Source organism: Anser cygnoides, chromosome 2 (genome assembly GCF_040182565.1).
Source record: "Anser cygnoides isolate HZ-2024a breed goose chromosome 2, Taihu_goose_T2T_genome, whole genome shotgun sequence".
NCBI classification, from domain to species: Eukaryota; Metazoa; Chordata; class Aves; order Anseriformes; family Anatidae; genus Anser; species Anser cygnoides.
In genome coordinates, this window is record NC_089874.1 from 19,432,681 (window position 1) to 19,449,568 (window position 16,888).

The 16,888-nt window shown below is 46.0% G+C and overlaps 1 protein-coding gene across 1 annotated transcript; it reads right to left on the reverse strand.

Annotated features, from left to right (window-relative positions):
• Window positions 1-733: 733 nt before the first annotated feature.
• MSRB2 (methionine sulfoxide reductase B2) lies at window positions 734-10,156 on the reverse strand. Its single transcript, XM_066991011.1, is given in 5 exon segments — window positions 734-1,597; window positions 1,599-1,639; window positions 3,950-4,092; window positions 8,279-8,357; window positions 10,151-10,156. Coding segments are annotated over 5 exon segments (327 nt in total). The 3' UTR covers window positions 734-1,539.
• Between the last annotated feature and the right edge of the window lie 6,732 nt (window positions 10,157-16,888).

Here is a 16,888-nt window from a genome sequence, read left to right on the forward strand (position 1 = left end):
CCACCCAAAATCTCCACACTTGGGCAGGTGCTGTCTGGTCTACCAGCACCTGGCTGAACACAGGAGTCCAGCTAGCTCTGATGACAACGTAACCCTCACCGTCTCCAACACTACATCAGACCAGTAGCAGCATCTATTTGCACTGCTTCACACCTCTGAGGACCTCTGTGCAATTCTGTTTTAGGCTGGCTTTGGTTATAACAGTGCCCATATGATGTTCGTATTAGAGTTATGAAATTGTAGAGTTCTCCCCTAGAAAGCACCAGGAGAATGAAAAACTGCAAAGCTCTGAGACACAAGATTAAGAGCAAAAGTAATAGAGCTCTGCTTTCTAAAGACATTGAACACTTTTAAGAATACACTGGGCCACAGAAGTCTAAGTAAATGAACACACCCTTTTTATTACTGAGGCAACCGAACCAGGGAGAATGGAAACAGCCTGTTATAGGTGAAGCCAAATGAGATGTTGCCTGGTAACTCTCAGCAGGGAGGCATTTAAACCCAGCCGGTTTCATGAAGCTGATGTTCTGACTCGGAGATTATTTTCTCTGAAAAATAAATAAATAAATCTGAAAGCAGGAAAGCTCATTTTAACAAATATATGATTTATTTTCCTGTTACAGAAAACCATGGTGATAATGCTTGGAGGAATTCAAAAGTATTTACAAACTCGTACAAGGAAGACCAGGCATGTTTTCAACAAAAGGATCACTTTACTGAACATGTTTTTTGATGTTGCTTTTTTCCCCCAAATACAGAAAACTTCACATTATTTTTTTTTTTTTTTTATTTTTGGATTCTGAAATACCCAAGTGATAACAGAAGTCTGGAGATATTACACAGATCATTATATTATTATAGTATTATTTCTGTAAAAGGAAGTCCCTAGACCAAAGTCTACTTCATCTCTGCTATTGGACAGAGAATCAAAATCATTGATTTAAAAGAAGAAAGACTCCATGTCTCCACTGGTTCCATTTCCCGGAACAGTTTTAATTAGGGTCTCCTTTAGGACTTTGGCTTTTATGGGTTCCCAGAAAAGTCATTGACTTGGGTAAAGGTCTCTTGCATCAAGGGAAAATAAGCCTCAAAACTGATTTGGATGTTCATGTTATTTTTGTTCTATTTAGGAAGATTTGATGATTTTATAGAAGTAAAAGCTCTGGCGTGATCTGTCGTGTTCCTGGGTGCCACAACTACAGTTTAGCATAGGCAAAGTACAGTTTAGGAGAGCATTTCACTTGAACCGTCTCCAGACAGTTAATGATGGTATTTATGAATGTGAACTATTGCATAGTATTTTTTTAATAAAAAAAATACAATAAACAGATCAATGCGTACATCACACTAACCATGAAAAGGCAGGCTGCCAAAGAGCTGTCATAAAAATGTGTATTTTATCAACCCCAATAGTAGCTAGAAAGCAAAGTTGCAACTGCATAGCTACAAAAATTTGAGTTCTGTGTTAAAAGCATGTTTTTCACAATCCTGTTGTATGAGCAGTGACAAGAAGATCTATGAGCCACAGAGATCCACTTCTTACTGACCTGAGCTCAGTCTGAAGCTTAATGAAACACTGTTGGTACAGATCCTCTGATGTGGGACCATCACCAAAGACATGGCCTAGATGGCCATCGCACTGCAAGAGAAACAACCATCTTCAGCTTTCCAGGCACACATCTCCCTCCAGCCTCAAGAAGACGGTGTTGTAGTTTCTACGGAGGTGCTCCATGATTGAGGCTGAGCACTGGAGGTGGAAGGGGGAGAGAGCCAGCTCCTTCACCTCTCCTCGTCAGCCATACAAACATTCCCAAAAGGACCTCCTTCTTTCAGAGGATGAATTCACAACCAGAGTGTGACTCACAGGAAAAACCCTCAGTTCACAGATCGCAGTGACAGGATGATCTTCTAAGAAGGAGAGCAAAGCAGATACGGAGAGTGTCTGAAGGTCTTTCTCTGTAAGACGGACACTGAACATATAAGTAGACTGGAAAGGATGGGAAAGATAAACCCCTTGGGGGATGGGTCGGTTTGTGATCAATTCAAAGATCTGTATGCAGTTAATCAAAGCATGCTCTCAGGACCTAAAAGTGTATCTTTTTAGAGTAATATTCATGTCAGTGCACCTGAAGGAGGTGAGGAGCATGGCTTATTAACAGGCAGGCAGTGGACAGCATGGATAATGGAGACCTACACAAAGACCTCTGGCACCGAACACAGGAGGTAGACAGACCAGAACTGCCCATGAGGAGCATTTAAAGATAAGGCAGCATGAACCAAATGTGTGGTATTAACGACGGTGTGGAGCCCAATCATGGACACCACATAAAACACAGAGGCTAACACATGAGAAGGTAAAGGATAGATACACAACTGGCGATGATAACGTGTAAGGGAACACACAACACAATACAAGGAACTGGTTACATGTTTATAAAGGAGGGCTGTAGTATCATTTGTTACACTTGGTAGCAATGATACTTCATACAGTCACTTGAACGTAGTGTTATGCTGGTACCTACTGTGCTGTCCTGGATGAAGATGAATCCACTGGCGAGATGGGTGGGTGGGAGAGTCTTTGGGAGAGGTAAGACTAGAAATACATTCAGAAGTAATCACTTGTGGCCAGCGGGTAAATGTCGGACCCCAAACAAACATATCCCAGAAGACAAATTCAAAATATTTTAATGCCAGAAAGTATAGGAAAAAAATGGGAGGATCTAAAAGTCTCAATATATAATGAAAATTACAAGTTAATTGAGACAGTTGCTGTAGTTGCCTCTCACAGGTCAACTGAGGATCCCCCCCCACCCTTCTGCCAAAATTATCAATGGGAAAAAAAATCAGACCCCGAATAGCTGTCAGGGGTTCATTATAAAGTTGGAAGGTTGTCTGATGTTTGATGCAATTCATTAAACACAATTGCATATGTTTACACCTTAACAGAAGTGATAAAGAGTGGAGTTTTAGTATTGGGAAGAAATGGCTGGGGTGTCAGTTCTTTAGAAAAGCATCTGGATGTTACAGCAGGTCACAGTACAAGTGTGGGTCATGGGCTGTGAAAAGGTGAAGTGCATAAGACAGGAACATTAGACACAACCTCTAATCGCTCAGGCAGCTTAGGCCCAGCTGCTGCACGATGTCCAGCTTTGTGCTTTACTTTAGGAGACAGGATTGATTGGAAGGAGTGCAAAACAGAGCTGCTAGAGGATCAGCCCTTGAAAACAAACAAACAAACAAACAAAAAAAAACACCACATAAATGGGAATGACTGAAGGGACTGGCCATTTCTAGTCTAGGAGAGGGATGACTGAGGGAGTCAAAGCAGTGGCCATGGAAGGGAAACTTCTCTGAAGGAAGAGAACCCCTGGAAGGCAGCTTGTGAGGATGCAGGGAGCACCACTGCTGTTCAGGGTAAATAGTCGTAAGCTCACACTGCTGCAAAGCAAACCTAGTTTTTTTCCCCAGTGCCTGACCAGCAGTAGGAAGACCTGAGCATTGCACCTCATTACCCAGTGAGGATGTGGAGTCTCCATCACTGCGGAATTTATGAATGGCTTAAGGAAACATTCAGTAGGTCTGAATTAGGAAGCAGTGACCCTGTGACTGGGCGAATGGGTGGACTAAATCTCAGAGTACCTTCTGTTGTCTGTTGGCACACACTGCAATTCACTTGAGGGCCTCTGAATAAATTATCAGTCCAAATTCCAGCCCTTAGCTATAATGGAATAACTACACTCTCCCCAGTCACATCATTTTCTTCATCCAAAACCAACCATATGTACTTGTTACCTAGAACTCTACTCATGTATTTCATACCAAGAAGTGAGACTGAAGGTTTCCAATGATACCGCAATTCTCTGTATTTAGGTAGATTTATACATTGACGCAAAGAAAACCTATCTGTTAAGATTTGGGTCCCTGGGTATCACCACCAAAATTAACATACCTGTTTGCAAACATCTCCAGTTCTAGCTGATTTCAGTGAGCTATCTGGTCATCTCATGGTATTGGTATTACTTTCGTCTTTGTCTCAAGTACCATAAGCCTTGGAAAACGATGGCCCTCCAGTCCCAGAACCATACTTCTTTTCTGAACCATAGCGGAAAACAGATCTTTATGTTAATTAAGAACAGAGATATAACAAAAACATCTGTTTTTAATAAGAACACCAGCTTCTTTCCTCATCCTTCTCTTGTAGTACTATTAATAATATTTGGCACTGTAGACATTTTCTCACTGGCACCAAACTGTGCTAGAACCTTTTTTCCAAAGGGAATTCTTGATCTGCCCACAATGGGAGCTTTTGCCTCCCCATTTCTATTTCAACAATAGTCTGGCACTTTATAAAGCTTGTAAAAAAAGTGGTTTCCACTAACTAGACACATTGATAGCTAAACTACACCTGTAAAGCTACAGTTTAAGGCCTGGCACAATACAACACAACCTCAGAGAGCAGAGTTTACAAGAAGAAATTAAATGTAAGACAAAACCAGAGTGAGTATGGAAAAGGACTGAGTTGGCCCACCAAAGCAGCTTCTTGGGTGATGGTGGCTTCTGCATGCAGTCAGCAAAGCCCCACAGTCAGCCAAGCAGGCTGGTAAATCAACCAGAGAGAGCCTCGCTCAAAACTTCAATCAACCAATGAAAAATTAACGACAGCACAAAGATCTGCTTTTCCCAAGAGATGATCACAGCCGTCAGAAAAAGTACGATAGGTTGTTCCCTTGTGGGTGCCTCCTCTTAATACACAGGATTACCAGCACTCCTTAGTTGCATAAAACCTAGAGCGTGTTGTAAATAGGATCAGAAAATATTTTGGGGTTTTAACACATAGAAATGTGAACATCCCAGGAATTACAAGTGAAGAATTCTTCTTCACTTCTCACTAGCATAGGGTGACTTAGACTGACTCTGAGACAGAAATGAAGGCAGACTCGCATGTGGGTCCTTTCCAACTCGGGATATACCATGATTCTATTCAGTGCGGTATTATAAAGTTTAAAAACCTCACAGTACAGGGCTTTCTGGTTATGCGATGCTTTCCTTGTTACTATTAGGATAAACCACGTTGCCCATGTTCAGCCTCCGTCCCCCTTCCACAAACGCAAGGCTCTTACTGGCACCTAGTGGTGGACGGAGGCACCGACACCAGCCATGAGCCTTGCCGTCATTAAGGCGGTGATTATATTATTCGATGTATGATTTAAAGCAAAATATCTAGTGAAAAGAGCCATGTGTATTTTGGTGCGATATTAATACCACGAAGAAAAATCTGAGAATCTTTCTTGCCATACATTTTAGAGAGACATGATAAACAAGATGGCCCAAAAGCTTAAATAAAAAAAATCCAACCTGAAAATCAGTATTACAGCTTCAGAATATATTTTATAATTAACTGTACGTGGCTTTCTTGGAGCAGTGTAACTATGGAGACAAAAGAGGATTTGCAAACAGAGAATGACCAAAGGCTAGTGTTTGCGTGGGCTGTTGCTCTGTCTGTTACGTTAATCCATGAAGACAGGTGAGAAATGCTCTCCTACCTCCTCCCCCTCCATAAAACCAGGGAGAAATAGGACACAGAGGCAGGCAGCACCAAAGCAAACACACCCTGCGGATTGTACTTTCTCATGAGAGGGTACCTAGAGGTCCAGGCCAGTTTCTTTTCAGCTCTCTGCCATCCATGCCACAAAACCTCTCAAACACCATTCCTGCCAGGCACATGCCCCCAGAGAGTCACCTGGGTGAGCACAAATGCCCATAGAGCACTTCTGAATGTCCCTGACATATACCTGTGCAATCTCCTTTCTATTTTCAACAGATTTCAACAGGAATTCTTTGTTTACAGACACGAGGATCCTTCTGCTCATCCAGACATGGGGAAGACGTACCAGGTTCCTCCCTGAAACTCCGCAGAGCCAGGAGGGGTCTTTCTACCATAACACTGTGTGGGTTTTGCTTCTGACCCTGATTGACTCTGTCTCTTACATGCCGCCCACAATACTTGAATTTAATGTAGATGTTTTCCACTGCTAAAGGATCAATCTTCTGAGCTGTTAAACCAGCTCTCCACAGAAATGGTCTCTGTGTGGTTTTACTAACGGTAATATCACTTAGATTCCCTAATAGAAACATTTTAGTACCCCAAAATATTGCTGTTCAAGATCATATTTGTCCTTTGAAGTATTTCACCACTTAATTTATGGATAAATGGACTTTCCCTAAACATATGCATTAGATTAGCCTTTCCACACCATTCCGCCAGACACACCATTCCGCCAGCACATGTCATTTACTTTGATCCCTATTTCAGTCGTCCTGGATGGAATCCAGATAATTCTAAAAAGTGCTTTTTGCTGTATGAATCTCAGCTGTAGGTTTATGGTTTGCTGAGGGTTTAAGATTTCATTAAACCACCACAATTTGCTATCTATAATGGTTAGGGGTTTGTTCCATGTATTTCTAACTCTTTCAAATGAATATTTGGTAGCAGACGGTAATAAATTATGGCATAATATATACACAACCATGTATACTTTGAAAGAGAAGAGGAAATGCCTTACATTTACCTGTAGCTAATGACCTAATGCATTTGAAAAAGAAAGGACATTTTTAATGCACTGGGAAATAAATGTGATGAATGAATCTCTTATCAAACACCTTTTTATTTTTTTCCTCTGTGATTGTTAGTGTCCTTCACAACATAATACATTCATGGAAAAAAGTATTTTCTGACCATTTTGCACATTTAATCATTTTCCATTTCCTTAGAAGGTTTTTTTCTTTCTTTTTTTTCTTTTTTTTTGTTGTTGTTGCTTTTTTGTTGCTTCCTACCCCCCCCCCCCCCCCCCCCCAGTATCAGTCTTTAAGGGTTTGCATTATTTTATGCTTTAAACAAAAGTACCTATATTCTCTGAGAGCTGGATATTACAAAAAGCAGCATGACTGTTTGGTTATATTGTTGTTTTGTTATTAGTTTAGCAGCAGAAGCAATTCCCTTCAGCACTCACCTCTCTTCATGTCTGCCTGTCAATATCCATTGTCTAACACAAAGAATGCTTAAATTGAAGGAACATTTGAAGGTATTGAAGGAACTCTTCCACAGCTGAATAATTTTAAATTTCTCTAATTAATCTGAATTTTCCACAGGTATTTTTTGGTTTTGTATTTCTCCTTAGAATATTCTGCAATGCTGCACCAGCTTCTGAAATCAAAAAAAAAAAAATGTTTATTACCAAGCTCCTAAAGAAAAACAGACATTACAGCATATATTCATATGTATAACAACGGTTTTCTGTGCTCGACCAAAGGAAAACTAACTGTTTACAGTTATCTCCAATTTTACCAATTAATTGCTTAGTTTAAGTTTATTTTTTAATACAGCCATTTTAATACAGTTTCCCCCCCTCTTATTTTGCAGGTATCTTGTCCCTCAGCGTTCCACTTGAAATTCTGATCTGTGATGCATCCTTTAAAGTATTCATAAAAAAGATCACACACACAAAAAAAAGGTGTATCAGCCGTATTCCGTTGGACTCTCAGTTGGAAAGGTATAAAGGCTATTTTCTAGATCAAAAATGAGGAACTGTCCTTTCTGGTTCGGTTACAGAGAACAGAACACCGTCTGCATGTCCTACTCTGAGGCACTCTATTTCCTTTTACTCAGACTTCAATGAAGTTGCAGAATATATAGTATTGTAAAGAGCACAGAGGTTAATGGCAGAGTTATTCACAGCCAGGGTTTTAAAAGTAGAGGAAGCTAAAAAGGCAAAAATAGTGGAATTTAATTTAGGGAACAAGAAGGGAGTGGGGGCGGAGAGGGGGGGGTCTCAGCTCCAGCACGAGGGACCTGGCAATGAGACCATGACAAGAGCTGTGCTGGGGCAGACCAATGGCTGGTGGTGTTCTGCATGCCAGGAGATGGCTACAGAAGAGCGCCAGACCAGAGCAAGCACACGGTGATACTCAGCACAAAGTATTTTGTGGCAACCCATGTCTTAGGGACTTCTTAAACGGATAATTATTGTCAACCAGAGAGAAATGCAGACCCAAATGCAACAGCTCTGCTGGCCACTGGAGAACTTAGATGCTCAAGAAGAAGGCATGGCAGGTACCTATAGCACTGCAAGTGTCCTGGAAGGGCCACACAAAGCACTCCCACTCCAGCACCAAAGAACTGTTCTTCTCTCCTAACTGAGCTTTCCATTCCTCCCAAACAGACGCTGCACCTCCTGGCAGAGTCGGGACGTTTTTCGGGATGCTGTGAAATCTGAAGGACGTTACCTGAACAGGGGGTAGCACACACAGCAGTACCTTCCTGGTTCTGCATTGTTCAGATAGATCCCACTAAATGGCTTCTAAAAAGGGATGAAAAAAGGGAAGTTAATATTGTAGGTCTTTAAAAGCTCACCATCTGGAACAAGCATGTAGGAATCAGATTCAAAACAGGAGAAAAACCATAAAAAGAAGGCTTCACAGGGGGGCTTTGAAGAACAAACATTAGAAGCCCAAAGAAACGAAGGGGAGGATGCCTTTGGATTAATAGCGAAGACTACTCCCTGCCCCCAGAAACTTCGAGAGCAGTCAGACACATAAATCACCCAGGTACCAGCGCTGGAGTCACGACCTCCGAGGAACTTGCAAAACGCTCAGGATCCCAAAGGGTGAGCCTTCGGTACGGGGCTCCACAACTTCAAAGTTGCTCTGCAGAGGGACCTCGTCCTCCCTGCACGGTCTGGAATGAGGATCCTTGCTGTTGAGATAAGGACCTGGGCGCAGCTCGCATGGTTTCATCCCACGGTGCACACTTTCTGTCCAGAGCTGCAGGCTCCGGGCTGGAGAAGGCCTGCACTCCCCCAGGGCCGCACTGGAGAGCAAGAGGAGGTGAGCGGGGCGCTGCCAGACGAGGGAAAACCCGCATCCTGAACACGGCATGCCTAACCTGCATATGGTTAAAGAAAAGGACAGCAGTACAGGCCCTTCCCTCTGGAAGGACCTACTGTATCCCCAGGAAGAAAAAAAAAAATTAGTAGTAATGAAGAAATCATAGAATCACAGAATGGTTTGGGTTAGAATGGGCATTAAAGATCACCGAGTCCCACCCCCCCTGCCATGGACAGGGACACCTCCCACCAGACCAGGTTGCCCAAAGCCCCATCCAGCCTGGCCTTGAACACCTCCAGGGATGGGGCATCCACAGCTGCTCTGGGCAGCCTGTGCCTCACCACACTCTCCCCTCTTTTAATATAAAACCACTACCCCCTGTCCTAACCCTACACCCCCTGACCAAGAGTCCCTCCCCAGCTTTCCTGCAGGCCCCCTTTACGCACTGGCAGGCTGCTGTAAGGTCTCCCTGGGGCCTTCTCTTCTCCAGGCTGAACAACCCCAGCTCCCTCAGCCTGTCTTCATAGGAGAGGTGCTCCAGCCCTCTGACCATCCTTGTGGCCCTCCTCTGGACCTGCTCTAACAGCTCCAGAGAGGGAAGAACATGCTACTTCCGAACCCACCGGGCTGAGAACCAGGCACACCTGTGTCAGTGCCACACGTCTCACTCCCAGCCCCAGGACGGCAGAGGAAAGCCTGTGAAGAAACCGCATGACAGCAACTCCCCGAAACAAGTTTTTCTGTGGTCCTCACCAGCTGTGCTTTGGTTACTAGCTCTGTTCCCTTTTCTCTTGTAACACAGAAACGTTCTGGAGTCAGTTTATTTATTGATTTTTTTCCCCAGCCTGTAGCAGCAGTTGCTCCAGCTTGTTTCATCAGAGACCCCACATCTTCAATCAGATAAAGAACGAGAATATTTATCGTGGGGTCTGGCAGTTTACCCCTTGGAAGCCCTCACAATTAATTTAGGGGCTATCAAAGACCAGCAGCTTCTGCAGGCCTCAGGGGTGGCAGGGGCACAGTGGGAGAGCAGCAGCCACAGCCCTAGGGAAAGGGGGACACGGTTACACGGGGGGACACGCAGCAGCCTGGCAGAGGTTACCCACCACAGCACAAACCTCCAGCAACACCTGCTATCGGTCTGTACACACCAAGCAGCGGATTCATGATCAGGCAAGAATTATTGGATTGGCTGAAAAACAATGAATGGAATAAACTGGGTTCACAGATTCTTTAACCAGGTGTGTGCCAGAAGACTGAGGCTTACCTCCATGCTCATCCGCCATCAACACAGCCTAAACCTTGGGGAAAAAGCTCCCGTGTTGTGCCAGAGGTGGGGTGTTCAAAACAACGAGCCTGGCAGGTGTCAATCGCTTCTCACTGCCATGGGTTTCAAATTGAATTAGCACTGCGGCCAGAAACTGCAGCGCGTACACTAATTTGTGCAAGGGAAAAAGAAATCCTGCCGAGGCATTTATCCGTGGCTGTTATGGATTGTTCTTAAGGAGAGCAAGGCCAGTATTTGCATGCAGAAACACTCGTGTTTCTTCTCTCCTAAATGCATGTTACATGCATTACTCTTAGCTGTATCGATCGAGTAATTGCAAGGGTGATGTGCTATCTGGACATCTAAGTGGCTGCTTGTTTACAGGGCGATTTGCAGCTGCAGCTGCTTTGCCTTTCACTATAAATACACCTGTAGCAGTACCCACAGTTTAATTTGGCCTCCAGTCCTTAAAAGGTAGACCCAAATACAAGTGCTTTTGCCAGTTTAAGCCTTGATGCCGTTGTCTGCTTTTTCTGATAGCTTCATTTCTGGTTAGGTAGTTAATACTGTATGATACAGAACGAAATATTCTGGTTGCAGGGTAACAAAGCCAATAATATCATTTAATACAAGGTAACTTTGTTTTTAGTCTAATTCTTCTAGCACGAATTCTAAACCAAAGCCAAAAAATATTGTGTGATGAGCCCTGTGCGTGCACACCCTTTTCATTGCAGCAGCCGCATGTCTAAGGCGCTGAGCTCAGCGGCAGCCGAGGACATCCAGCGCACGGCGTGGGCAGCGCCACGGCTGTCATCGAGCACCCTGCTCAGCCCCGTGACGCCGCGTACCGCGAGATGGATGGCAGGAAGGCTCTGGGATGATCGCCTCTGCTGTCTGCAGCGGCAGGGAGGGGGGCACGCAGGTGATTAATGGCTTTGTTCTGTATAATAAGACACGGTGCAGTGAAGCCAGAGTACCGTGATAAAAATGCTGGAGATGTGACGCCTGCAAGTCCTAGGACAACAATTCCAGGCTGGGGGGAAAGTGCTGCTGGACACGGAGGAGAGGCTGAGCCCTAGGGGCTGGCAGGGCACAGCGCCTCTCTCCCCCTCTCCTGGGCAACATTTTGCCACTTGGGGAAGATCTCTCCAAACCCTTCCAGTTAATCCCTGCCGCAGTAATTTAGTTGAGGAGGGAACTGGAACATGGTAGGGAGGCTTTGGAGGTGGGGGACCCAATGTGACGGTCCCCAAATGGCCTGGGGACAAGGAGCATTGGCAGGCACCGGTGCTGCTGCCGGGCCGGCCGCGTCCCTAGGCTATGCCTGCTGCTGAGGCAGAGCAGGTAATCAATGCAGCTCTCCCTTAAGTATCCAGAAAATGAAGAACAGTAAGAGAAAGAGATTAGTCCTGCAACTTGCATGTTTTAATGTAATTGACATTGATTTAACTGCTGGTTGTTGTGTTTTTTTTTTTTTTAAAAGACAAAATTCAATAAAAAATGGACTGTGAATATCTTCCTTACAGCCGTCTGTCGCTGTTGCTACTCCAAAACACAGCAATTTTGAGGCAGCAAGAGACGAAACCAGGTGGAGCAGTCGCTCTGTCCTCTTCCGTAGAGGCGCGCTGTGCATGGGGCGTGCAGGCAGGGCAGCAGCAGGAGCAGAAAGCTTTGGGTTCATCAGCCATAGACACCTCCTCTACCTCATTGCCCATCTCGTTGCAAGCTGCTCCTTGACTGCAAAAAGCACAGGAGTGGGACAGGCAAATCCAGCTGACACCAACGTCTGTAGCCCACGTTTGAGGGCTCACACTTAATGCTGAGTTACCCTCTGCCATGGTGTGGCGTTCCTGACCCCCGAGCAGGGATGCTGCAGGCTACTGCGCTGCTGCACCTCGATGCCCCCCAGCTGCTTTTGGCACACGTGGGGTGCAGGTGTGCAGAGGCAGCAGCAGGCCAGCTCCTCGGCCACCTCACCAGCCCCGTGTCTCCAACAAAAGCCCGACCTGCCATCCTCCCAGCCTCTGCGACAAGTCTTCCTCGAGTGGAAAACAGCCCCCTCCCTCCCCGGTTGGAGGTGTTTCATTTTTCTGATCTTCAGTGCTGAAAAACAAAATCATTGTCCTGTCATGCCTGTAATATTGCCTCCCATGGTTACAGCACATACCAAGCTTCGTAGCTAGGCAGAGAACAGGCCTGCATTTCTCCCCATAGACTGTTATAAAAGCCAATTAGGCTGTTACTTAATTTTCCTCCTTTTTTCCCCCCCTCCCTGTATGCACAAGGGGAAGCAGTTGAAAGTCTCCCCTAGCTACAGTATGCAAATTTTAAAGTAAATTCTCCCCGAATTGTAATTCGGCTGGTTTATTGTTAAAAAATGTCATCGGCAGGAGCTGCACACGGGGAAGGGTCGCTGCTCCGAGCAGAGCTCCTTGCCAGAGGTGTGCAGGGGGAGCAGCCCCCTCCCTGCCTTCCCTGCAGTCACCCCGTGCATGAAGCCCCAGCACCGCGTGTGTAGGCGGGCAGAGGCGCGGGTGGGAGGGAAGCGGTCACGGTCCAGGCTATTCTGCTAATATTTATTCAGGCTCTCACCATTTCCCAGCCCAGGCTCTGCCTTGACTGACAGCTCTGGGGACAGGCAGAGCATCACATCGTGCCTACGCCGGCAGATACTGAGCAGTCAGGCAGGAAGCGGTGAGGTGCGGAAATCAAATGAGCCCTTCTCGAATTCAAACCTCTGTTTAGGCAGCTTGTGTTAATAAAGCCTCTCGATGTTACTACATATGGAAAAAATACTGAAATGGCGGCGTTTTTATTTTATATGTCTGTATGTACTCAGTTTTCCTCTGCTCATCTTGTCATACCTAATGCACGTTCCCTCCTAGGGGACGTTCCCATTGAAAGCTTTGGGAGCTCAGCATACAAGGATGTGGCTTGGACCTGTCACTGGTAGTGGTGCTGCACGCCCAGCTCCCAGGAGAAGGAAGAAGACGGACCAGCATGAGTATTCGGTGGGTAGGCTCTATCTGTGCCTGCCTCTGGCTTCCCCACAGAAATCCTCCCTGCTTTTGCAGGAGGTGGCCAGAGGAGCTCCACATCCATCCTCGGTAGTCTTGCATTTCCCCTAACAGCCTTGCTACAACTCCACAGCGTGCCTCTACCTGCTCAGATGACATAAACTGAGCTCCTGGTACATGCAGGTGCTGTTTCCACACACAAATGCTCTCCAAAGACACGCGGTAATGTTCCAGTGCTGGCTTCCAATGCTGGAAAGGGATTTCAGCAAAAAATATTTTGGAGTTGCTTTGTGCATCTTTACCCTGGGCTCCAGCTGGGCCCAGCAGCAGAAGTGCTGAAGCATCATGGAAAAGGTAACGCCGGTTGCTGGAGGCACGGAGACTTACACAGATCCAAAACCCCCTGAAGCTGACCCATGGATCCTGCTGAGCTTCTTCTGTAGAGCAGCCTGAAGTGATTTAGGTCAACGCCATCATCAGAAACACACAACTGCTCTGCCTATTTGGTTTGCAGCTTAATATATCTTTTTGCTCATCACATGCTAAAGCATACCTAATTATTCTGACCTCTGTTTTTAGAGAAAAAAAAATAGTTCATACCTGTGGAGAAGCTTAAGGAGGAGCCTTCTGCTGGAGTCTGAGGCTGGAATTTGGCCCACCATGACAAATGCTTGGGCTGGCTTTGACCAAGTGCTCTCCAGAGGTCCTGCCCAGCCGAGGTTATTCGAGGATGTTAAATGCAGTGAGAAGTTTCTTGCAAAATGAGTGAGGACGTGAATTCAAAGTGCAATGGATATTTTGGAGCTATTCCTTGCAGTAAGGCCCCCTGTTCAGCCAAACTTCATCCTCTCTGAAAGCAGACGTGCCCTATGCCAGGCATCAGCTGGGAAGCAACAACTCCAGGCCATTTCCCTGGGCTTCCCCTTGCATGCCCCGTATCATATCATGAGAGTTGCTTGAGTCACGTGGACAGAAATAACACATTCCCCAAACCTGTCTGTGTTATTTCTTATCCCCTGTACCTCAAGGCAGCGAAGAACTGTGGCAGCTCTCCTTCTACCCAGCGCCCAGAGCCTGAACAAAGCATCGAACGAGCAATTATTTGGCAGCAACCGCCGCCGCGGCAGCTTCCTGTAGGTTATCTGAATGGATTTATCACCCTGAACTAAGCCCTGACCATCTGTTCTACCCTCTAATCACAAATGCAGAAAGAGCTAATTCACGGTTGCATCATAAAAAAGTAAAATATAAATGATTTAGGAGTGGGGTACGTTATGCTCCACACTCCGGCGGGGGGAATGGCTCTCCCTTCAGTAGCTTTCCCCAACAACAGTTTGCCTCCTTCCCAGCAAGTAGGAGGTCCTGAGGAACTGGGCTTACCAGAGCAGGTTTGGTTCCAGCTCATTCGTCTTAGGTATATTGAAAATCTGGGATTCACGAAAGTGCAGTCACGAACCTTCTTTCTTTCTCTCTCAGATGGGCCCCTAAAGGTGTGGTTTTAATGCATTTTCTGATCAGGAGAAGCCTAAAAATCTCCTAAAATTCTGCATTTCCTCCATCTCAGTGCACAAACAGCCCTTTTGCTCTGGCGAAGGCATGTCTGGCAGAGTCATCCGCCAGTTTAGTGCCGGCAGCTCATCTCATGTAATGCTGCCAGGCTGGAGGAGAGGCAGAAAGTGGGGCCGAGTGTTCATCACCAAGAGTTACCCGCAACCCTGTCGTAGTGCTGCTGCAAGCAGGCAGCAGCGGTAATGCTTTAGCTGTGAGCTCAATTCTGGCAGTGTCTGTCTTCCTTTGCCCTCTGGAAATCTACGGAAAAAATTGATGCAATTGAACAGCTCAAGGGGCAGCGTGGTGATGCCTTGGTCCCCCATCTCCTATAGGGCTCATCCTGCTGCCACCAGACCCGCTTCCCAGAGTGACACAGTCTGCCCTGGGTCTGCAGCAGCTCGAGCAGCCCTGGGAGCTGTCAGCGGCCCACAGGGGAATGTGATGGAGCATTTGAATGAGCTCTCAGCTGGGTACCTTGGCCCTGAGGCTGGGCAGAGGCTGGGGTCCCTCACTGCCCCACTGGAGTGAGAGCTATGGAGCAGTGAATGGGGCCATCGTAGAGTAGATGGGCAGTGGGGAGGGGGAGAGGTGGGGGGAAGTATGTCAGAATGGATCATTTGGCACCTGGGGTTTTGGAGGCTTTTTATTTGTTTATTTATTCATTCATTCATTCCCCAGTTATCTAAAACCAGATTGCAATTTTCTCAAATGCATATGTTATTTGAGAAATAAGGAACGTTGCAGGGTGGGAGCAGTGCAAGAGGTCACTCTAATTAGAAGGATTGCCTGAGGGATTCACAGACGTACAGCAGGCAGGGCTGGCCTGCCTACTGTGATTTGCTTTCCTTAAGCTTATTCTTTCGGCAGTACGTTGAGATTTTATTATCATCTTTGGTCTCCAAAATGTTCACCAGGTATTTGTTGGTAAAAACTATCCTTCTGTCCTCCAGGAATGACCTGTTTTTCCATTTCACGACCTTTTAACTTAAATTTTAGGATATAAATTATTATTACTTATTCAAAGTTGCTATACGTAAATATGCTGCTAATGTGATGCTCCCGTGGCAAACAAACATGAAGGAAAGGGAACCCAATGCTGGGGAATGTGTCGAACAAAGTTTGGCTGTGGAGTTTTATTGGAGCACCTCCTCAGCTCTAATTGCTATCATGAAAATTGGTGAAATTAAAAATACCTCCTGATATCTCGTTGCCCCCAGGATAAGAGTCGCAGCCCTTTCCTGCTGGCAGGGCTTGCAGCTGATGCTATGGGGACTTCAAGCTCCAGCTTGGTAGAGCCTTTTAAAAGGCAGAGTGTACTGAGCTGGTGGTGCTGCTGGAAATGTTCTGGCCCATATTTGTTATGTAGGGGTAGGGTAGAAAGGGCAGAGCAGGCTCCAGAAGGCCTTACACAGACCTTTCCACACCATGCTGTTGCCAATCCAGCAGCGCAGGCCAGGAAAAGTACTAGCAGGTCGGGCAGCACCGGCATGTTCATTGGCATGCGTTGCTTTAATTTTCGAGTGGCAAGCAGAGACACCTTTCAAGCATACCTAGTGTTCAGAGGCATATCAGTACCAAAAATGAGCAGGAATCTGGCTTGTGTTTGCTAGTGTATTTCCCCTGTGGCAGCAGCACGCTGAATTGTGGTGGCCCCTTTCTTGTCCCTCCCCTGCCCCACAGTAACCAAAGCTGCAGGCTGACCCCGAGTGAACGACCACAGATTTCTGGCTCAGAGGTCTGGCTGTGATGAGGGCGCCCCACACCTGAGCACACCCCGTATGTTGTGTTACCTCTGCTTTTGAAGCATACCACATGCTACACGAGCATGGGGCTTGTGCAAAGTGCCATGAGCTATTAGCACTCAACGCAACATTTGGGCCAGCGCTGCAAAGCCCCAGCCCCAGTTAATTCCTTATACTCAGCTGTCCTGTTTGGAATTCCCAAAGGGATTTAATACCTGAATATCTCTAAGCTCACCCAATCTCTAGTATTATGGCCCCTGACTTGTTTTTTTATACCCAAAGGCCAACCTGGAGACCTCTAACTCTCTTTTTGGTACCGCAGCTCCTATTCATAGCAAGCAGATCTAGGATTAAACTCATTTATATCGGAAGTCAACAGCAAAAAGTGTAATGGAAAGAAATCAGGACTCGGTGCGTGATTCTTCTGC